The 25,157-nt window shown below is 37.6% G+C and overlaps 1 protein-coding gene across 1 annotated transcript in view; it reads right to left on the bottom strand.

Moving 5' to 3' along the window:
* Positions 1 to 994: 994 nt before the first annotated feature.
* Positions 995 to 25,157, bottom strand: part of agps (alkylglycerone phosphate synthase) — a 45,682-nt gene continuing 21,519 nt past the window's right edge. The window contains exons 11-20 of the mRNA XM_079880570.1: positions 21,312 to 21,439; positions 18,139 to 18,190; positions 12,351 to 12,427; positions 10,192 to 10,304; positions 9,579 to 9,648; positions 8,670 to 8,731; positions 8,051 to 8,140; positions 6,819 to 6,918; positions 6,415 to 6,472; positions 995 to 1,536 (exon numbers count right to left, since the gene is read on the bottom strand). Coding sequence (XP_079736696.1) covers positions 1,415 to 1,536; positions 6,415 to 6,472; positions 6,819 to 6,918; positions 8,051 to 8,140; positions 8,670 to 8,731; positions 9,579 to 9,648; positions 10,192 to 10,304; positions 12,351 to 12,427; positions 18,139 to 18,190; positions 21,312 to 21,439 — 872 coding nt within the window. The 3' untranslated portion in view covers positions 995 to 1,414. The remainder of the gene's footprint in view (positions 1,537 to 6,414; positions 6,473 to 6,818; positions 6,919 to 8,050; positions 8,141 to 8,669; positions 8,732 to 9,578; positions 9,649 to 10,191; positions 10,305 to 12,350; positions 12,428 to 18,138; positions 18,191 to 21,311; positions 21,440 to 25,157) is intronic.

The following is a 25,157-nucleotide window of genomic DNA, read 5'->3' as shown; positions in this document are numbered from 1 at the left end:
AAATACAATTTATCGTGATGGATCTTCGGTGAACATCCTCTCCAAACCGTGTGCTCGTGTTTATATACAGGACACACAGATGTGTGTGTGTGTGTGTGTGTGTGTGTGTGTGTGTGTGTGTGGCTGAAGCAAGTCTGCAGTAGAAGAGATGCTGACAGTCTTTGGCAGAAACACAAGGAGAGATTTGATGCAGATGATGGAATCAGTCAGAGCACTACATCTCTGTTCAACACACACGTTTACAGGCTCAACACACACACACTGCACCTCGTTAAAGAGTCGATCTCACAAAAACACGTCTTTCCCTCCAGAATCAAAAGACAAAAACAACACTGTACAATAAGGTTCAATAGATTAGTTAATGCTGGTCTAATGAACTAAATAAATATATCATAAATATACTATCGATCCTTGTTACCTCACATTAATTCATAAAGCATTTACTGACGTTATAATGTTTTAAAAATATGTAAGAATGATCATTTCTGTATTGTTCTTTATTAATTCCAACTAATGCATTAACTAATGTTGGTGAATAAAACCTTATTATAAAGTGTTAAGAATAAAACTACTTAAAAAAAAAAAAGCAATATTAGGCCAATTTCCATGACAGTTATGCATAATCTATGGAAGCTCGTTTCCGCCACAGAATGAAAAATAAAAAGATATGAGATATAAACTCACAATTATGAGAAAAAAAGTCATTATTATCTTTTAAAATGTTTTATTCTGTGGTGGAAACAAGCTTCCATGATATTCCCTCCTTCTCATTACATGAATAATAATTTTAATTACCATAATTAATTATTTTTTTTTATATATATTTGCTTATTGAGATTTAGTGCATATTTTTTAAGTCCAAAAATTCATAATGGCTGAAAAAAAATTGGCTTTATGTGCATTTTTTTTTTTTTTTTTTTCCTTTTGATTTTAGAAGTGAAATACAATTGGGACATCTTTCATGAGATTCACCCCTCCAAAAAAAATTACACACACAGTTTATTGAGCTGAAGAATAGAAAAGGCAAAAGTACAGTAAGGAAGAGAGGATAATAAAACATTGAGTCACTCAGAAAGAGGAGTGTCAGACAGACAGACAGACAGACAGACAGAAGGCACACTGCTTTAAAAAGCATAATTCAGTCTGCTAATGTAAGTAACACAACAGTAGTGCCAGACACAGACCTCACGGTCTCAAAAACCTGTTCAGTCACGGGAAGACCGGCGAGAAATCAAGTCACGTGATCAGGAGGAGCCCTGCCACCTCACTGAAGAGGAGGTCAGAGGTCAAAGGTGATGCGGTTAATGAGAAACAGAGGAGTGGTTTATCGTGTTACTGTGCGTGAAAGACGGGAATATGAGGTTTAAATCAAATATGATTAGAAGATAATAGAAAACGCATGAGTGTTGCTGAATTACAACAGGTTTCTGCTGCCAAAAATGTTCTGAGGATCCACAAACTCCTTCACCGACTTGAGCACGCCGAGCCCCACGCCGGACACGCTCTCTTTCATCCATTCCTTCCGGAGCTTTCCCACTGAGAGAGAGAGAGAGAGAGAGAGAGAGAGAGAGAGAGAGAGAGAGAGAGAGAGAGAGAGAGAGAGAGAGAGAGAGAGAGAGAGAGAGAGAGAGAGAGAGAGAGAGAGAGAGAGAGAGAGGTTGGATGATGGATGTTCTGCGGTGGGCAGCACTGCTGAAACGCTGAGATGTTTTGCATGATGTGATTTATGGAGAGCAGCAGACTATCAAACTCATTATCCCTGAACTCCCAGAGGAGAGAAACTACAGCAGCACAACTCACATTCTGTCTGTCTGAATGACTGTCTGTATGAATGTCTGTCTGTCTGTCTGTCTGAATGACTGTCTGTCTGTCTGTCTGAATGACTGTCTGTCTGTCTATATGACTGTCTGAATGACTGTCTGTCTGAATGGCTGTCTGTCTGAATGGCTGTCTATCTGCCTGTCTGTCTGTCTGAATGACTGTCTGTCTGTCTATATGACTGTCTGAATGACTGTCTGTCTGAATGACTTTCTGTCTGTCTGTCTGTCTGTCTGAATGACTGTCTGAATGACTGTCTGTCTGTCTATCTGTCTGTCTGTCTGAATGACTGACTGTCTGTCTGTCTATCTGTCTGTGTGTGTCTCTGTCTGTCTGTCTGAATGTCTGTCGGTCTGTCTGTCTGTCTGTCTGTCTGAATGACTGACTGTCTGTCTGTCTGTCTATCTGTCTGTGTGTGTCTCTGTCTGTCTGTCTGAATGACTGTCGGTCTGTCTGTCTGTCTGTCTGTCTGTCTGAATGACTGACTGTCTGTCTGTCTGTCTGAATGTCTGTCTGAATGACTGTCTGTCTGTCTGTCTGAATGGCTGTCTGTCTGAATGGCTGTCTGTCTGAATGGCTGTCTGTCTGTCTGTCTGTCTGTCTGAATGACTGTCGGTCTGTCTGTCTGTCTGTCTGTCTGTCTGAATGACTGACTGTCTGTCTGTCTGTCTGACTGTCTGTCTGAATGACTGTCTGTCTGTCTGTCAGTCTGTCTGTCTGTCTGTCTGAATGTCTGTCTGTCTGTCAGTCTGAATGACTGTCTGTCTGAATGTCTGTCTGTCTGAATGAATGAATGCTGTCTGTGTGTGTGTGTGTGTGTGTGTGTGTGTGTGTGTGTCTGTCTGTCTTTGTGTGTGTGTGTGTGTGTGTGTGTGTGTGTGTGTGTGTCTGCCTGTCTGTCTGTGTGTGTCTCTGTCTGTCTGTCTGTGTGTGTGTGTCTCTGTCTGTCTGTTTCTGTTGCTGTCATGTTCAGACTAAACTCTATTAAACATATACATCAATATCAGCTAAACAAATTTGTAACAAAATATTACATTGTATCTTATAAATTGATACTAAATAACCAATCATTAAAACTGCTATTCATAAAATATGACACGATAAAATGATATGAAAACTGATGGTTGCCAGGGTGTCGCTGTTCTGTGTTGAGGTAATCAGAGTGATTTTAACATGTTGCTATGTGGTTGTTAGGTTGTTGCTTACTGGCCAAACAAACAAACAAACAAACAAACAAACAAACAAACAAACACTATCAATCACCGATATTAAAGCCTTTAAGCTGAAGACTAATTTCATGATAAGGGCGATAGATGGCTTATATTAATATTCTATACCATTTTGTAAATAAAACCCTCAAATCTTAAATATTTTAAATGCTACAAGTGAATTTAGGACATCACAATATTATATTGTAGAGTGTGAAAATGGATATTAATTTAGAAATTTTCTAAAGATTACTTTGAACAGTGTTATTAAATTGTTTAGTCAAGATCATTAAATTATTGTAATTAAAACATTATATCATTATAGTTTTTGTTTTTAAAAGATGAATCAAGTTAGATTAAGGAAAAAATCTGTTTTATTGAATATTAGATTTAACAGTGTTATTAAATATTCATTTTTAATCCATTATTATTATCATTACTGCCATTTAATCATTATAATTAATAAATAATTTTGAATGAATGGAAAGAACGATAGATCGATAGATAGAACGATAGATAGAACGATAGAACGATAGAACGATAGATAGATAGAACGATAGATAGATAGATAGATAGATAGATAGATAGATAGATAGATAGACAGACAGATAGACAGACAGACAGACAGACAGACAGACAGACAGACAGACAGACAGACAGACAGACAGACAGACAGACAGACAGATAGATAGATAGATAGATAGATGACATGATATGCTGGTCCCTAGATATAATTCACAACTTCATGTATCTATAAAATTTAGTTATTTTAATTCAAATAATCTGATAATATAATATAATATAATATAATATTAGAATTGAAGAGAATAGAATAGAATATAGTTATGATTTCTTTCTCATATCAAATCAATGACACATCCTTTTATGTGTGTTATCCCACACAGCATATTTGTCAGAACAGCAGTTTAGAAAACCTTGACGTCTCTCAGTCTGTCTCTCACACGCTTACTATGATTGATAAGCGACCAGACGGCGTTTCGTCATAATACGTTACCGTATGAGAAGGGGGCGGAGCTTAGGGCCAGGGCAGATCGCTATTGGTAACCGCCCAACCCATGCATATGCAAACAGGTCTAGTGGCGACAGAGCCAATCATCTCTCATGAGAGAACAGAGGGCCGGCCAACCGAACGTACACGAACCAATCACGAGCGGCCCCTCCTCAAACGCCCAGCGGTGTGTGTGTGTGTGTGTGTGTGTGTGTGTCTCTCTGCTGGGCGACAGACAGAAACAGAAGGAGGCATGACTGCATCATTGCCTCCATCACGGAGATAATTTACACATCTATCATCTCGCCATCAGCTCTCTCTTTCCATCACTATCCTGTCACTATTCATCTCTCATAACCACTTTCACACAGCTGAGACATGCAGAAACTACAGCCAGGGACAAAAGCAGAGGTGTGTGTGTTCAACAATGGCTGAATAAAGAGGAAGAGCTCAGGAGTGTGAGTGTGTCTGAGGCTGATGCTCTCGTATAACCCCTGCTCTTCACCTGCACAAACACACACACACACACACACACTGTTGGTGTTTCCTCAGGCGTGTGTTTACACATGCTGTGCTCAGAAGACACATTTAAGCATGTCTGCGTGGTGCCAAACAAACAAACCCGAAAAACAAAACTCCTACTGCGAAGACCGACAGGAACTCTGAGAATCCGGGTCACGGCACCAGAAAAAGCTTTGTACTTTGGAGCGGTCACATTAGTCCAAACACATCACTATTACTACACATGTAGCACAGCTGAGGTGACCGTTGTTCTGGACAGCACTGGAATATTTTATTCACTTTAGTGAATCACTTCGTTTGGATAGTTCCTTTGAATGAACATCCTAAACACACAAATGATTCACTGATTCATTTGATTCATTATTTTCACAATGTACTCTGAAGCCCTTCATTTTTTTGCAGTGAAACAAATGTTCAGTTAGTTCTGTTTGCTGAGTTCATTTGGATGGTTCATTCCAAAGACAACACAAATGATTCACACAAATAACACCCCCTCCCCCACCACAAATAATTCACTGATTCATTTCAGTCATTCGTTCATTCATTTCATTAACTTTCAAAATATTATTGGAAGCTCTTCTTTTTGTAATGAAGTAAATGTTAGTTCTATCACCTAGGGTTGCTAGGTTCCCTTGGACAGTTAATTTCACACAAATGATTCACTGATTCATTCTCTTTTTTTTGTAGTGAAATACATTTTTAGTTAGTTCTGTTTGCTAGGGCTGTATTAAACTCAATCTCCCACCAAAGTTATTCAGTCAAGTGATTGACAAGTGCTTTGCAAATGAGTTCAGGTAATTTCCACCCAGATCTCCCTCACTACAGGCCGTTTGTACGGTCTCTCTTCAACTCTTTATCTCTAGCAGAGCAGCACATCTATTTTAACGAGTTCTTTCAGGCTCAAAGGGCATTTTTTTGTTGGTTTAGTTTGCTTAGATGCGTACACACGGTCAGTGTGCAACAAAGAAACTGTGTGTGTTTGTGTTCAGAGCGAGTGGAGGTCTGGCAAGCGTGTGTATTCACAGCTCTGACCCGTGGTAAACACAGGTTAGTAAACTGTGTGTTTCTCTCCTGCGCCCTCCCACCTCGCCAGCCCAGACTACATCTGTTTTTCCAGATACACACACACTCACTTCATTTGTCATGCTGTGATTGTGTGTAGACAAAAGGGCCTGTCGGCAGGCAGATAGTACCGCAGTACTGCTATTAATCACAATTACAGAGAACTACCCCCCCCCCCCACACACACACACACACACACACACACACACACACAAACACACCAGCATGGCTTTCTTTCTTTTAGATAGCGGTCATGAAAGTTTATAAACATCAGCTCACCGTTTCCTCTCTCATTTTAAAGGTATAGTTCATTCAAAAATTAAATATCACCGGCATTGTTTCAAATAGACTTCATTCTCTCTCTTCTGTGAAATAAAAGATGTTATTTTGCATCTGATCTTTGAATGATTAATTCACAAATCTGACTCAATGATCAGGTCGCAGCATTAGACAACTTTTTTTTTTTTGAGTGAACTATTCCTTTATCAGTCCATTTAAGACTCGACCCACACAGATCTCTCTCTCTCTCTGTGTGTGTGTGTGTGTGTGTGTGTGTGTGATTAATGAGTCTGGTGACGTTTAGCTAGCAGCAGGCGGACGGTAATGTAGATAAGTCATGTGTCTCAGACCCACTAAACCAGGACAAACCACCGACCCCAACGTTACCATTCTCTAAAGCTGAATAGTGGAGTCTAGAGGCCGAGTTGTGTGTGTGTGTTCGGTTTAGTAGAGCTTAGAGTGAGGGAAAAGATTTGCTTATTTCAGATGAGTCACGTGCTGTGTGGTGTAATTCACCTCCATGGTGGTGAGACAGACTTCCTCCATTGGCAAGAATCTCCTCCCGGGCCGCATGCTACACAATAGAAGCAAAACAAGACGTTAATTATCATTTTTAATATTTTAAAGAATCATCATTATTTCATTTTTGCTGCTCTGATTGGTCAATGACCCAGTCTGTTGTGATTGGTCTACTCTGCTCTGATTGGTCAGATGACCAAATGATTCATTCGAGTCTTTGCTTTTAAAATGTTCTTGGATGCCCTTCTTTTTAGTAGTGAAATACATGTTTAGTTAGATCTATCAGCTAGGGCTGCAAGGTTCATTTGGACAGTTCATTTTACTCTCACTGGTAAATACTGAGACATTTTGTGCTAGTTTAAAGATCGATGGCTAAACTTAACCTTTCTTGCTGTCCTTACCTCCACTTTTTCGTAGACATGAACTGGATCGCTCAGACCCCGGTAATTAAAGGCAAAATAGAAATACACACAAGCACCTGCATCATACGTCTGTGTAACTCTGGAGAGAGAAAAACAAAGAGAAAAACATTAGTTATGATGCTTTCAAGTCCATCTGGGGAAGATCTCCACCATTTTATACTGACACCTAGTGGTGTGGATGTAGCCATGATTCATTTTATAATATACCTTTTTAGAATAATACTGAGTGCACTTTTAGGGGCCATAATTACACTAAAATATACTCATGTATAATAGGCATTGATTTGAAGTTCCTATAAATGAAATGCTATTGCTAGTTACATTATCATCCATCACTTAGATATTAAGCTTTATAACAATTCTTCATCAACAGTACACAAAAAGCATACAGAAATTGTACAGCCCATTTTTACAATCATGATACTAATTTACCATCAACTAAAGATATCTATATCTATAATACATGCATTGTTTGCTATGATTTCTTTATTTGTCACAGCAACTCAAAAAGTCCAGGTTCAAATCAATCCAGCTTTTCCCGCTGGTAATTACGGCACTGTGATGGCCGTCATAATTTCTCTAATTTTGCTCAGTTTTCTCATTTTGTTCTGGTATATACACCTCATAATCACTTATTTCTGAGAGGATGAGGAGTGTTTGATGTTTCTATAATCGGTAATCTTGATATTCTTCCTGCTAAAGCGGATTTACGGCTGCTGTGGGGTTTAATGACTCTAGAAAGGCACAAAGAGAAAGTGAGAGACACTGACATGCTTTCTATCCAGGCCCTGCCTTTGTGACCCTTGACTTGGAGACAAAGTAAGTTTAAGTTTATCTGGTTTTGCAGAGGTTAAATGGCCACATCAATCATGTCTCGCGCAGCTGGAAAGCAAACGACAGGAAATGAATGGCTAGGAAATGCTCTTCAGCCCCAATCTCTCTCGGTGTGATGGACGGTAAAGGTGAGATTACAATGAACACAGAGTCCACTAATCAATATATAAAGCTATACCTCTAGATTTTTACATTTACTGAATAAAATGTGAGCAGTGCTGGGTTGTACAATAGTTGCCACCGCCATGCTAGGGTATTGTGGGTAATATTTTTAGTGTGCTGCTCTTGAACTCTAGTCCGGATGGTCGTTAGGCACTTCCTTATGGACAGCAAATCAAAGGTCAGGAAGATAGACGTGTGTGTGTGTGTGTGTGTACCTGCATGTGGACAGCGGAGGGAACTGAACTCCTCTCTCCTTACACTCTCTTACAATCCTCTCCTTCACATTCCTGCACAAGTCCAAAATCCTGAAAGAGAGACAAATGAAAAAAAAAAAGATAAAAATACTAATTAATGTGTTGTCAAAAGTAGACAAGAGTGGCCAAAAAGTCACCTAATCACTTTTATTCTGAAATGTTACAAATAGTCATATTTAAGTAATTAAAACTTTAATTCAACAAACATTTAAGTATGGGGAAAAACAAAAAAATACAACAATATAAAATCACAACAAAATAATAATGAACAAACCAACAACAACAACACAGCACTATAGTTTCTTCTCACTCTGGACACTCTTTCCTGGGATGTATTTAAACTGCATGAGTTCACATGAGTTTTGCTTTTAGTTCATAACCTGTGTTAATACTAAGAGCCAAAATTCCAGGTTCACGTGAACTCTTAAAGTTTTTCCTTTACTTTGTGTCCTCTTAACCTTCCCACCTCCACTAACGCCTCCAGACAGAGACAACAACGGTGTTAAAGCGAGCGTGGAGAGCGTGGGCGATCAACAGAGAGAGCACAGTGCAAAACAAGTGATGCCTGACCATCGCTTACCTGTCCCAGGGCACAGACGTCTCAAACGACTCTCCCATCACGTAGTAGTCCATTCCCAAGTCCTGCACACACACACACACACCGTTCATTTAATTCCAGCGTACATTTAACAACAAATATATATGTTCGGAGATACATTTATAAGGATAGTGTACAGTCTGCTGTATCATTATCTCAAAACAAACCCTGACGGGACAAACAGGACCGCTGACGTAATGCAATCAGTGCTTGACCATCATAGTCAAGTATTATATAACAGATATATAACGCTATCATTTAATAAATATATATATAATACTTAAAATGCTCAGGGTTGGTAAGATTTTTTTTGTTTTTCAAAATTCTCTTCTGCTCACCCAGACTACATTTACTTGATCAAAAATACAAAAATATTGTTAATATTACAAACATTTAAAGTAACTGTTTTCTATGTGAATATATAGTAAAATGTAATTTATTCCTGTGATCAAAGCTGAATTTTCAGCATCATTACTCCAGTCTTCAGTGTCACATGATCCTTCAGAAATCACTCTAATATGATGATATGATGCTCAAGAAATGTTTATGAGTATTATCAATGTTGAGAACATTGTGCCGCTTCATATTTTTGTGATACATTTCTATCAGGATTTCAAAAGAACAGCATTTACCTGAAATCTTTTGTAACATTAGAAATGGCCTTAATGTCAGTTTTGATCAATGTAATGTTTTCATACGGAATAAAAGTATTTAATTTTTTTTTTAAATCCTATTGACCCATGACATTTTGACCCATGGCGCTCCAAAAAAAAAAAAAAAACTTGGCATCAAAAACACACATTTAGGGTTAGATATAAAAATAAAAGTTATTTGTAGTTGCATTTTGGTGTATTTTGAAGTCTGTTGAAATGAAGGGGATTCATAACACACCCGTAGATACGCGATCACAAACGTCAGCATGTAACCCCTCTGACCGTTGTCCTCTCCTGCTGCCAGGCCCCTAAACACACACACACACACACACACACACACACACACACAGTAACAAAACAGAATACAGGTCATTGGGACGTGAAGAGGAAAATCATATATTATCAGCACTGTCAATGTTGCAAGAGAATAACCATCAAGGCGTTTGTGGTCTGGTGAACATTTCCCATATGGATACACACACGCACACAGAGGCAGTGGATCAATAAGGTCAGCTGTGGGATCTATCCATTCATCCCCTTCTATCCATCACAATCGGCCTCTAATCAAATATTCTCAAAATCAAACCAACCTTTAATGCTGAAATCATTCAATCTGTGCTCTCTTTTCCTCACACACCCATCACTGCCACTGAAAGAGCCGTGATGAATGAGGGAGCATGAAAAGACAGAGACAAACGCCAGTGCTTCCGTATACAATCAGGAAGGTCAGTTAAGGTCAGGGGTCACGACCCTAATGACCCATGCTGAACTATACTGGTGAAATAGTAACTCTGGCTCCATAGAAACGGCATAGATTGGAAGAACACACTCAAAAACCAAGGGTTTCTTACCCGAATTTGGCTGCGATGTCGTAAACCTGTTTCTCGTGCTGCAAAACCTTCCCACGATCCCCCTCAAATAACAGCGTGGCGACACACAGGTGGTGCGGGTCGAATCCTTTAAACTGAGAACAGTGTTGCACAGTTAGACAACATGAAATCAAAAGAGTCCCACAATCCATCAGTGAACGTTATTTTGAAGAAAAACAAAAAGAAAAGTATAATTCTTTATCATAATGTATGAGACTTTGACATTCTCTGCTTCATCTAAAATGAGTTTTCATTTCTGATTTTATTTCAAGTCTGTGTGGGCGTGAATAAAAAACAAAACAAAAACAATATTAGCCAATAATATCAGTGACTACTTTTCACAAGCCAATCAAATCAGTGGAATGAAATCATTCTAGCATCACATCTTGCTCTGAATGTAGAATACTGTGGCTGACCAATCAGAATGAAGTATTCCAGAGAGCAGCGTAATAGAGTGCATTAGTGCCCGCCCACTTTTTCAGTGGCGCTGGTTCCGGAAGTGTTTTTCCATACATTTTACATCCCATAGGGATTTTAAAAAGTCTTTGTTAAAGAGTTACTAGCCATGAACCGAGCCAACCAGCTCCGAGGAGAACCATAACATTAAAAACGTTGATTTTGAAGCAAAAAAAAATTGAAAATCAAACAAAAATACAAAAGGTACAAGACCGTGTACTTAACAGCTTTAGAGAGGAAAACAACTGCAATCCCATGAAGCATTGCAAATGACATAATCTAATTAAAAACAATGGAGAAACAAAACTACTCATTAAAAACTGCTGATTTATAAATATATATATAAATATATATATATAATAATAATAATAATAATAATAAATAGTTTGTTGCAAATGCATATAATCAAATATTTAAGTATTTTGAGATACACGATTAAATCAATCGCAGTTCTTAATGGAGTGGGCGGAGTTAATGAGATCTTTTGCCACATTTTGCTTGTTTTGACTCTGATTGGAGGATTTTCAGTAGGGGATCATGGGTAATGTAGTTGTTCACCACAAAGTGATGTTAAAGGGATAGTTCACTTTGAAATAAAATGTTGGTATGTTTTAGCTTACCTCAAGGGCATCCAAGATGTAGGTGTCTTTTTTTCCGCAGTAGTTTCAATTTTGATATTTTTAGGTCAAACAGTTCTTGTCTGTCAGTCATTTCATGCAGGTCTGTGGTCACTGTCTCAAAGAGCATGCACAAAGTCCAAATTAAAACAATTCCCCATCGTCCAAATTAAACAATTCCCCATCGCAAGTACACATTGATGGCCTAAGACACGAAACGAGCGGTTTGTGTGAGAAAACGAACAGTATTTATATCGTTTTTACCTCTTATAAAACAACCACGTCCAAGTGATCTGAGGGCGCGGGCGCATCCTGCTGTGTGACGTGTGCACAGACTGGTGCATAGATATATATACACTAGATGTCGCATTAAAGACATTCGTTCCAATGAACTGTCTCGAACACAGCCGCGTCCAAATGATCTGAGGGCGCGGGCGGGTATAGATATATACACTAGATGTCGCCTTCGCTACTGCAGTTCATTGGAACGAAACCGTAGCCAAGGCGACAACTAGTGTATATATTTCTATACCCGCCCGCGCCCTCAGATCATTTGGACGAAATAAGAGATAACAAGATAATAACAACAAGAGATAACAACGATATAAATACTGTTCGTTTTCTCACACAAACCGCTCGTTTCGTGTCTTAGGCCATCAATGTGTACTTACGATGGGGAATTGTTTAATTTGGACGATGGGGAATTGTTTTAATTTGGACTTCTCTGTGCATGCTCTTTGAGACAGTGACCACAGACCTGCATTATAGGACTGTCAGACAAGAACGGTTTGACCTAAAAATATCAAAATTGAAACTACTGCGGAAAAAGAGACACCTACATCTTGGATGCCCTTGAGGTAAGCTAAAACATACCAAAATTTAATTTCAAAGTGAACTATCCCTTTAAACACAATTATTGTGTATAAATAATGAAATAAGTTGAAATAATGCTGGCTGACGGCTTCAACAGAAGCAAACACCATGCATTGACAACCTCGTCTCTCACAGTAGGACTGTCTTTAAAGATTTATAAGTTCTCTTTAAAAATAATTCACGATTCTTTCTCACCTTTGTTATGTAGAATTTTTTCAACCCGTCCACGAATGACGTGAACATGGAGGACACCTGCGGCTTGAGTGCATGACCTGTCAAAACATTGAAAACGTCAGTAAACCTCAGCATTAATCACGCAATCATTTAGCGCTCTTTTTTCAGGAGCTATGTGCAGTCATAAGCTTTCCGCTCGAAACGAATGACTCTCGTGCTTTTCTAACGTCACCAAGCATCCCTCAGTTTCGCCCCTCGGATTTCCCAGAGGCCTTTGTGTCAGATTTATTAGCGGTGTGAACAATAGCGCAGTAATGACTGGAGACACAGAGAGAGGGAAAGGCCGAGAAGGAACGCTGCACATAAATCATCCTGATAGCAGTTCCTCTGATAAGAAACGCCAGGGAATCTCACACACACGCAGTCAGAACCAACACAAGATCTCAGATCAACTGAAAAAAATCAGCTGACATGAATCTGTGTGTGAAATATATCACACACAACAAGTCATGTCGCTGCCGTGGCCTAACGGATAGCACACTAACCAGTGTTGTGTTCACTTCCTGTCTCTTCCTGAGCTGGCAATATGATAATACTGTCAACTGGTAGTAATGTGTCATCTGGAAGAGATTTGTTGATGTCTGTGGTACATATATTTGAATAGTTATCAGTATTTATGCACGAAAATGACTAAGAACTGTGAAAACTCAGAGTGAGACGCATCCCAAATAAGTCAAGACGACGATTATTAGATTTGTTTGTGGATGCTGTACAATGTCACAATAATAAACATTAAACTGATGTACAGGTTACAGTTGTTTATATATTCGCAAGAGCTTCAAATGTGCCTTATCCAATCGGAATTTAACTGAATTAACTTTTTATCTTTATGATATAATAAACTAATTTTATTTACTCATTATGTAAAATTAGTCTGTAATGTTTTGTTTTATTTTATTGTTTTTGAACTCAAGTGTTACAATGTGTTTATGCATGTTTGGCCTTTAGTGTGAACCATCAAGTTAGTATAATAATAAAAATAACAATATTAATAATAATAATAAATATAGCTGCAAGCTACGATACGGGGCCAAGACCCTGGAGGGTGTGTGGCTCGCTCCAAAGACCATCTGATGAGATTTGAAACAAAATTGGACAAAATTTGTAGGAATAGCGAAAAAACTGTTTTTCATTTACTTAGATATGGCGGACAGGCAAATTGATGGAAAGTGACAAATGAGATATCGTAGGAATCAGCATAAACCAAGGATCATAATGACAATGAGCCATTTTTCAGATCTCATGACCTGTAAGTGGTGGTGTTCCCAAATTTGGCATGTACTCTCAAATCATGGTTCTGATTAAGAAAAGAAAATTGATGGAATAGTAGCAAAAAATATTGAATGCTGTCCTTTTCAAAATGGCCACTACTGTACTGGGCGGAGTCTTATTGTAAGATGTTGAACGTGATCAGCATGAAGAGAGGAATCAGGTGAACTGTGTTTCATTTTTCTAGATCGAAGTGTTCAAAGGTCAACTGGTGGTGGCGCTATAGAGTTGGTACAAGAGACCCCAAATTGGGTCAGATTTCTAGTCATTCCCATCACTACAAGTGTGCAAATGTTCATTATTTTCCCATATTCCGTTCATAGGGCTGCCATAGACTCCCATTAGTGAAGAAGAAAACGAACAAATACAATAGGGGCCCTTTGGGGTTTGGCCCCCAATTAAAAACAACAACATAATCCAATGACTTAAAGTACCTTTCATTTCTAAAAGTATTTAAGTGACTGAACTACACAAAAACAGATATTACCAAAGTTTTGCAATAGATAAATATTTGTTCTTAAATTCCCATTGATATACACTACTGTTCAAAAGTTTGGGGTCAGTAAGATTTGCATTAAGAAATTAAAACTTTTATTCAGCATTAAATTGATTAAGTGACAGTAAATACATTTATAATGTTAAAAAAGATTCTATTTCAAATAAATATTTTCCTATTCATAAGAATCATGAAAAATAAAATATAACTCAGTTTTCACAGAAATATCATGTTTCTTGATCATCAAATCATCATATTAGAATGATTTCTGAAGGATCATGTGACTGGAGTAATGATGCTGAAAATTCAGCTTTGATCACAAGAATAGATTACATTTTAACATATATTCACATAGAAAACACTTTTACAAATACTACAATAATACTCCTCCACAATTTTACTCTTTTACTGTATGTTTCTACAGTAGTACCATGCTATAAACGTACTTATACCGTGACTTGATTTTCCTGTTTGATGCCATGAGGTTCATTAACGCTTCCAGAGTCTCAACGACCAATAGTTTGAGAGGATCCACGCGTTCACTACGCTGAACCACTCAGAGAATACATGCATCTTTTCTTCTGCTTGCGATTATTACACAGATATATATATAAAAAAAACACTTCTGGGCTTAAAGAGTGTGCATGCTGCAAAAGCCATTATGATTACAGAGAGCAGAGTCTTCATTAAAGAGTCGATTCATCTCTCTCAGAAGTGCACCGTGGATGAAAACACAGATCTGTACAGGAGCTAACGAGATCCCTGGAGACGGGGAACTTTTCCACATTGATCTGGCAACCCCTCACAGATTCTCCCACATCTCCACGTGTAACGTCATCAACCCCGGCGGCACCGAGAGCTTAATTGCTGCCAGGGCCATTTTTCATTGTTCCTGAACGGCGTGTTTGTGCATTCGCTCGCTGCTCAGCTGGTAAAATAATGATCAATTTCACTTTCTACGCGGCGGCGCGAGCGGGGGTTCTCCAGAGATGAATTGCACCACACCAAATTAAACCACTGATGTAATGAATACACAGAACAACAACAAGTAATAAAAACAAAAACAAAGCTCTCAAATGCTAAATCTTGCAATTCATCTCTGTGGAGCTGAATATGAAAACAGATCACCGTCTCTAAAGCCAGAAATGGATTGATTGTGGAAACACAGGCTCTGCTTCTTGCTCTCAGTTATCATGTTTTAGTTACATAACCAACTCATAACACTCAGGTAATGTTTGCTATCAATATACAGCACATCTGGATATTACACACCGGTCAATGACTTTACAGCTCCACAGAAATACTAAATTGTCTAATTAAACATTGATGCCACTTACAGTAGTTCAATGTGTTTGTGATGTCGCACAACTCACTGTGAAGGTTCAGCTCATGAATATTAATTAGGTTTTGTGCAAATAATTAAAAAGTATGTATTGATTTGGAAGTCAGATATGTGGCAGAGTAGTTACAATACATTTCCAATAACATTAATGTTATAAATGTTTAAAATCTATTTAAAAAACAAACAAAATAAAATGAAGCTTCTTACACAATGATTTGAGATAAATCAGTCTTTTTGACCGACTGAAAGGCTCAAATTAACTTGTATAATATATTAAATTATGTTAAAAAAAAACAGTATAATAATAATAATAATAATAATAATAATAATAATAAACACTATCGTTTAAAAGTTTGGGATAAGTATGATTTCTTTGAAAGAAAGAAATACATTTATTAAGCAAGACATTAAATTGATCAAAAGTGACATTTATAATGTTAAGAAGAATCTGTTTCTAATCAGTGCTGTTCTTTTGAACTTTGTACATCAAAGAACGGTTTCCACGAAAATATGAAGCAGCACGACTGTTTTCAACACTGATAATAATCAGAAATGTTTCTTGAGCAGCAAATCATCATTTTAGAATGATTTATGACGCATTTAAATATTTAATTAACACATTAATATCTTCATGCTTGCATCTGTCACTGTCAGTTCCAGGACTTTGTAGCTCAGTAGAAAAATTAATCAGCAACTTCATATTAAATATGGTGTTGGTCCAGCAGTAATGTTTTCACTTTGAGAATAACAGGTTATATAACTACTATATTTAATAACCATTGAGAAAATCATAACCTGTTGTCTGGATGATGACAGAAGGGCTGCAGGACCTAGTATTATTTTTGCAATTACACCTTTTAATGTCCCCTGTGGTGAAAATCCAGTTTTTAATGTTGTTTATGTGTCTATAGCCCTATTCGCACGGGATTAGTATTACCCCTGGACCTCTGTAATTAAGAAATTACCCCCTGACGTCTGTGTTTTTGGTGGCTCATTCACACGGGCAAATAAATGTTCGTAATTCCCTCGAGTTTACGGACTTTACAGCGCGCGGCCACCCATTCACACTTCACTAGCTGAACGTGCTGAGACGAAGATCACGCTGCAGTATTGCAATTCAAAAAAAGAACTTATTTAAAACCAATTTATTAGATAAATATATTATATATATTATAGAATATCATATTATTATATATAATATATCTTCTTTTTCTTTTATTCTTTGTCCATATTTACAACAAGCCTGCCTGAAGAAGGTATTATAAATACCGAAACGTCGCGATAGGCTTGTTTTTATATTCATTTTATTTGGTTTATTTCATTTTATATCATTTTTACTCTTTCACACTTTGATTTCTTGAGATACTTACAGAATGGACGTCTTTAGAGGCCGTGTGAGACAAAGAAATGGTCCACGATACAGACTACTAAGTTACAATACCACAAAAAGCGTCCAAACTTTCCAAAAGAGCTTCCATGCTGCGCCAAAATGCTTAATTTGACGTTTCCATGACAACGGTCCGAGTTGAGCTTCCAGATCACGTCTTTACTGTAGTTTGTTTTCTCTTTTGCAGCACTTCATAGTTTTTATTGGAGAAAAACTATAATCGGATTGGAGTAGAGCATATCGAGAGATTTTATTGTTGATATAGTTTTAATACAGACGTAAAATGGACTGTTAAACGGCCCATAATGGTTATTACGTTCTTTAGGAAATGATAGGCTCACAGAAAAACAGCCCAAATCACAGACATGGGGATTCGCACGGGACTGGTATTATCAGAGGACCCCTGTGTTGGCCGAAATACGGTAGGTAATTTTCGGGGGGAATTTTTCAGACATTTTTACAGACATGGCAGATTCGCACGGGATAAAAATCACAGACGACCTCTGCGATTATTACAAATTACCGGAGGTCCCTAGGTAATACTAATCCTGTGCGAATAGGGCTTATGTGGTGTTTTTAATATGCTTTAAGACAAACCATGTGTAAATTCATAAGTCGACACCATTGCTGAGTATTTCCTCCTTAAAACTGCAGTGAACCAAAGACAGTCTCAAAAACACGCTTTGGTGTTTCTGACGTCACAAACTACCTTGTAACCAATCAGATCAACGTGTGTTTGTCAACGAGTGGATCTCTGAGCTGAGTGAGTGAGTGGAGGCGGGGCTCATTTGCATATTCATAGAACTGCATATACTAAACCAGGCAAGGGTGTCGAGTTACATACAAGCTATTTTAAGACATGAATAATTGTTTTCAAGGAAAAACGTTTAAATATGTCATTTTGGTGATCAAAGATGAGTTTTAAGGGATAAAATGGTTGACTACAGGGGGACTTTAAAAAGCATCTGCTATTTGGATTTGTTTAGCATCCCAACACTTTTTGACCAATGACTTTCCCAACCATTTTTTTGTTAGGAAATTATCTTCTAGTAAAATCTAGATGGCTTTTTATTTATTTTTAATTTTTTTATTAAAGAATAATGGTGCTTTTGATGTGCCTTTTTTGTTTCTTTGTCGTCGTCACTATGAACTGTCATTGTAAAAGAGCTGTGTGAAGATTCTTCAAAATATCTTTTTTGTACCACAGAAGAAAGAAAGTAATATAGGTTAGATCAGAAGGACAGACGCAACTCACCGAACTGAAACTGCTCGTTGTCCATTAGCCGAATGGATGCCGGAGCACATCTCTAGAACAAGAATAAAGAAGAGGAAAACATGCTCAGACAGAAACAGATTAATAGACGGAGGCGTATAATGACCCTCTCCTACACTTTTAAACAAATCTACAACATTAAAATTGCTCAGACAGTTGTTAGGAAACACCTACAGTACAGCAAAATGAAATTCCAATTAAAATATAACCCGATTTTTTTAAAGGCAGCCTTGGGCGAAGAGAAACGGACGGAGGAGCAGTGAAGGTACTGAACAGCATAATCAATAATTTCATTTTAAGTTTGGATCCCAGTTTGTTTATGGACTAATAAGAGACGGTAACACTGAGATCATCAATAAGGGCTACACCAGCAGCAACACACACACTAATGAGAAGCCCAGATCTGAGGCCATTAGCTTCTCACACACACACACACACACAGCCCAATTCAACATGCACTCTTCAAAATAAAGCTTCTCTCCTGGCATCGGTCTTCACTTTGACAGCTAATTTAACACTTAATGCAAATCTACAATAGATTCAGTCAACTAAACTCTAACAGTTTGGAAATAAGAAACAAAAATAAGAACAAATAAATACAACAGAACAGTGCTTTAATGGGTCATCGGATGCAAAATTCACTTTTGCATGGTGTTTGCATATAAATGTGTCTTTGCTGTGTGTGGACACAACCACCATACAATGAAAAAAATCCATTCACTCCTTTTTTAATCCTCAGAAAGCCTAAACACTCTCAATCATCAAGCCGTTTGGATTTTCTGAGCAATTTGATGTCATATGACGGACTGTCCTGTATTAGCATATTTCTTCCCTCAGCCATTTGTATACTGTCCGCCGAGGCATCACTTTACGTGTCTTGTGTCGACTCGCCCCATGGAAGAGAGAGAGATGGGGTGAGCAGTTGCTCATTATCATTTAAAGAGACATGCACCAAAACGGGTCGCTGTGAACAGAGCTGTTTTTGAGGAGGTAAAACAGGGTGTTGTTTTACACAACCATTGAGGGATTTTAATCAAAGTATTTTAGAAACTTTACATGAAGACCCTAAAGCAGGGATGGGCAACTTCGGTCCTGGAGGGCCACTGTCCTGCAGGGTTTAGCTCCAACCCTGATAAATCTCACCTGCCTGTAGTTTTCTAATAATCCTAAAGGCCTGTTCACACCGGGACGAATTTCGCGCACGATATTCGCGCCTCGTGACTAAACAAAGGGCGCCAATGTGAGTGTGCACACCGACGCGAAAAACGCCACGCGTAAAAGCGCCATTTTTAAAAAAAAAACGCCTCGGGTTCGTTCTTTTGGTTTGACGCGCCGCGTCAAAAACTTTCCGACCAATGAGATTGGCGCTTTTGCTCACGTGTCTGGAGCTTCTGAAGTTACAGTAAAACACAACTTGGGGGCGCTCAAACACAAAACGGTCTTGCCGAGCACACATACGTAACGCCGAAGAAGATATACATCAAGTAGCGTCTACACTGCCGGGAAGAAATAAGACGAGGAAGATGCAAGGCAAGATGAATGTAGAGCTGCTGGTCTCGTTGGTGTCGGAACATAAAGAACTATATGACAAACGCGACATGACTTGCGAGTGCCAGAAGCGTAAAGTTGTGCAGCGCCACCTTGTGTACCGGGGTATTTCTGTTTTACATTAAGCACCATCTAATGTCAGGGAATGAATTTGCATTTCACTCGGCTCATCGTCAGCGAAAATCGCTTGGGTGTGAACACAAAAAACGCGTTGAAAAACGCTGGCGAATAACGTGCGCCGATATTCGTCCCGGTGTGAACGGCCCTTAAGACGCTGATTAGCTTGTTCAGGTGTGTTTGAGTAGGGTTGGAGCTAAAGTCTGCAGGACAGTGGCCCTCCAGGACCGAAGTTGCCCATCCCCGCCCTAAAGAATCATACCAACTTGAGGAAAATGGGCATCCGATGACCCCTTTAAGTTTGTCAGGTGAAGTATTCAGGTAAGAAATACAGAAATTCAATAGAGTAATCAAATGTAACAATCTTATAACAGTCTTCCTTGTATAGATACTAAAGCTACTAAAGTTATTCAGTCAAGAGAAGTGAGTGATTTTCTCTTTATCTTTTGCGGTTTGCGTTAAAGGGATAGTTCACCCAAAAATGAAAATAACCCCATGATTTACTCGCCCTCAAGCCATCCGAAGTGTATACAACTTTCTTCTTTCAGACGAATACAATCAGAGTTAAATTTTAAAATGTCCTGGCTCTTCTGTGCTTTATAATGGTAGTGAATGGAGGATATGAATTTGAAGCCAAAAAAAGAGGATTTCGATATGTAATAGAAGAGGAGCTTGAGTTTGTTGCCAAGTCCTATTTGTTTGAACCGCGAGAGACGTCAAAGCTTACGCTACTCCTACATCCCACGTCATACATCGCGTCAGGGGTTACTCTTTTGGCAAAAAATGTTTACATAACTATTTTCCTGTAGCTCAAACAGTAGAGCGTTAGCGCTTGCAACGCCATGGTCACGGGTTCGATTCCCAGGGAAAGCAAATAACTGATAAGAATGTGTAAAAATGTGTTCCTTAAAATGCAATGCAAGTCACTTGGGATACAAGCGTCTGTCAAATGCATAAATGTGAATGTTTTCAACATTGATGATGATAAACTTTTCTTGAGCATCAAATCACCATATCAGAATGATTTCTGAAGGATCATGTGACACTGAAGACTGGAGTAATGATGCTGAAAATTCAGCTTTGATCACAGGAATAAATTACATTTTACTATATATTCACATAAAAAAAAAACAGTTATTTTAAATTGTAATATTTCACAATATTACTGTTTTTTTTGTCTTTTTAATCAAATAAATGCAGCCTTGGTGAGCATAAGAGACTTCTTTTAAAAACATAAAAAATATTACCGATCCCAAACTTTTGAATGGCAATATATACATATTCTAGTGATATACTGTTAAGTTTTTTTAGGTTTTATATTATATATATATATATATATATATATATATATATATATATATATATATATATATATATATATATATATATATATATATATATATAAAACCTAAAAAACTTAACAGTATATCACTAGAAAATGAAGTTAGCCTGCCCACAGCTGGGTTAGTCACATGTAGGCCTGTACTGACCTGTCTGGCCACCTCTCTCAGGCACGCCACACCCTGCTGGAAGTTTGGGAATACCACGGAGCCGTACTTCTGATACTCGGGAACGGGTCGGATCTTCATTGTAACTTCAGTCACCACTCCCAGAGTTCCTAAAGAGCGAGACACATATACACCATTGGCATGTGTATGGACAGATGGGAGTCACACCAGTATCACACCAGTATCACACCAGTATCACACCAGTGACCGTTATCAAAGAGGTTTGATCTGATTCAGTATTACAGTATCACACACAAGGGCTGAAAATGTGTGAAGTTTGTTATGTGCATGATCTGAATAGTCCTTAACACCGACAACAGGATATAACAGTCAGTCTGAGGGTTGTACGCAGCACACACACACACACACACACACGCACACACACACACACACACGCACGCGCACACGAGAGGAGCCCCTGACACTCTGCAGGAGATCTGAATGTTCATTTTCACCTGAACGCTCAAGTTTCTTCCACTACAAAAGGAAGCAAAGAGATTTACAGACTGTGTGTTCTGTGACATATAGCAGGTCAGTATCAAACGACACACTGGGGGGAGAGCAGAGTCACCGGGGCCCGGCGCAGCAGGCTTTCTGTCCCGAACCAGCATGACCTCTGACCCTGCAGGGGAAACCCTGCATCTGCTGCTTCTAGGCTCATTACCGAAAGCCCAGAGCAAGAGAACATGTATGAGTGTGTAACAGTCCTGTGGAGAGTTTATACGACCCATCATTGAGACCGTATGCAGGATGAAGCTTTATGAGCAGAACATACCTCAGCATCAAAACGCCACTCATCCTCACCCTTCACTCAGATTTTCTTCACTAAAATGTAAAAAGTTTTAACAGGACTGTAAAATGCTAAAATAAACACCTGTTGATTTGCTTAAGTGTAAGTTTTCTTTTAAATATGGCAAAATCTATGGGTTTTGTAAGTAAAAACTATGAATTACCATATAATTTATAGTTATAAACAGTAAAAGTTTAACATCACATTACATTTTACTGCATAATAATGTCAAATTTATGGCTTTTGGAAGTAAAAACTATGAATTACTGTATAATTTTGGTGAAAAACTGTAAAAGTAAATGGTTTAACATCACATTATGTGTAATTGTACAGTAAGATACTGCCAAATTTTAGTTTTTTGCAAGTAAAATACCAAAATAGCAATACAAATGATGCTGAAAAACAGTGAAAGTAAATGGTTTAACAGCACATTACATGTAATTTTACTATAAAATACTGTCTAATTTATGTTTTTTAGGAAACTATGAATAACCATATATTTTACAGAGTAAAAACCGTAAAAGTAAATGGTTTAACATCACATTATATGTCATTTTACTGTAAAATAATGTCAAATTTATGGCTTTTGGAAGTAAACACTATGAAATACTGTACAATTTATAGTGAAAACAGTAAAAAAGTAAATGGTTTAACATCAGAATATATTTTACTGTATAATAATGTCAAATGTATGGATTTGGAAGCAAAAAACTATGAAATACTTTATCATTTATGGTTAAAAAACAGTAAAAGTAAACAGTTTAACATCAATTACTATAAAATACGGTAGGAAAATCTTTAGGAAACTATGAATTACCATATAAATTATGCTGAAAAACAGTAAAAGTAAATGGTTTAACAGTACATTACATGTAATTTTACTGTAAAATACTGTCTAATTTATGTTTTTTAGGAAACTATGAATTACCATATAATTTCCAGTGCAAAAACAGTAAAAGGACATTCCCAGAAGTCCCTGAGTGACATCACATTTGATTATATTTCAATTGTTTGTTGTTCAAATTTTTGTTTTCAGTAATGTACATTAGGGTCTTTTCGTTACAATTTATGTTATTTAGTTAATATTTATTGCGCTATTTTAGTGTAATGTGTCTTATATCACTTAATGAAATATATCTTAAATACACTATCCTGTAATATCTGAAATATTGTCTCTCTTGTATTGTTTCTGTTTTACTGGATTTCTGGCAACAACTGTTTTTTATTTATTTTTTTTACAATAAATTGAACGGGTTATTTTTACAGTGATCATTATAACAAGGATTGTTCCAGGTTAAATACTGTACAACTTCTGCTCCACTACCCCAGTACAGAACAACTGCTCAATAGATTGAATTTAACCCAAAGTTGTATTTACCCAAAATATTCTTTTAAACGTAACAAAAACCCGGTTTACCATCAAACACACACCTCTGACACTAGAATCATGACCGCCATAAAAACAACAATTCTGTCATCTGAAGTTTAGTGTGTCAAAGGGGAAAAAGTGAAATGTGTCCTTCTTTAGGATCTAAATGTCCCTGACATTACAAAGCCATTAAAGAAGCCAGATGTCCCTCCTAATGGAATCATGAATGTTTAATTAATGCAGATTAAACCTGGGAAACAATCATCCTCCCACAAAGAATTCATATGTGGCGTAAAGAGCTGCAGAACATTTAGCTTAATACAATGGTTATGGCCCATTTTCATCACTTCAGGGCTTCATGAAGGCCTTAATGAATTTTTAGAGAGACAAATTAATAATGATATCATTTCCTTTGGATGAGGGGATACTTTTAAACAGAATCGTGATGTGAAAAATATCAAGCACATACTTCTGACCCGTTGCCCTGTCTGAAGAGAGTCTGTAAATATGTGTGAGAAACATTACCACATGAAAACATGAGAAACATTACCACTGTAAGTCATACACTGTTAGTTAAACATGATTCACTGCCCTCTACTGGCTAACAGGGACTAAAAATGGCTTCAGTTATATTTGAGATAAACTCAGTGTAATTTGCTAAATGATCCATGGTATCATCTATTTTAGTTTAATCTGCCTCTAAATGACACATAAAAAAAATGATTATGGTTGGTCACTTGACGTATTGGTCAGACAGTCTCTTGCTGTATAAAAGTGCAGTTATAGCCAAAAAAAAAAAAAAAAAACAGATTGGACAAGAGTCCCAAATAGGGCGACATGACCTTAGATATAGTCTGATACAACCAAAACTTTGCGCTGTGACTCTCTCTGATAAAGAGTGTGTTTTTGAAATCCTATAGTGATTGATACAAACTCTCACTTCAGTACAAACGTATCCCTACTACCAGTGACCCGACCAATGTCGAAGTAACTTCGGCGGCGTAGAGAATCTGTGTCTGACCTTCAGTCTCCTAATGAAACCTTGAAGACTCATGATTAAACTTGCTTGATCCAGAGAAAGAAATGCTTGTTGTCATGAATACAAAAGCACTGTGACCAGATACTTCAGACTGAGATATTCAGGTACTGTGGTTCTACATGTACAGTAGAGTATGCGTACAGTACGTGTGATGTAAATGTCATCTCCATAGAACGTGCAAAGCCCTATTTTATTTTTTAACTGCACGCACTTTGTACCCTCAAGATCACCATGCTCCTTGCCCCACTTAGTTTCATATTCAATCGCTTTTTTGCCATTGTTTGCCTCTATTTAGATATATTTTGCTTAATTATTTAGGGGAAGAAATCAGAAAGGACGACAAGCTGGGATTCAAACTCGGGTCACCTGAAGCGCAGCTGCAAACAGAAACAGGTTGTCATTTCACCTCAAAATCCAAAAGATGGAAAATTAATTAGGAATTTGTGTTTAAAATGTGTTTAAAGAGATAGTTCACTCAAAATGGAAAAATGTATTATCATTTACTCACCCTCATGTCGTTCCAAACCTGTATGAATTAATTTTTTTTAATTACATTTTTTTTAAATGAAAATTAAAAAAAAAAAAAAAAAAAAAAAAAAAAGCTAAAAAGATGGACCACATTGATTTCCA

The sequence above is a fragment of the Squalius cephalus genome (assembly GCF_949319135.1).
Source record: "Squalius cephalus genome assembly, chromosome: 9".
Lineage (NCBI taxonomy): Eukaryota > Metazoa > Chordata > Actinopteri > Cypriniformes > Leuciscidae > Squalius > Squalius cephalus.
Note: the sequence above shows the minus strand (reverse complement) of the source record. Positions and strands in the feature narration are given on the sequence as shown.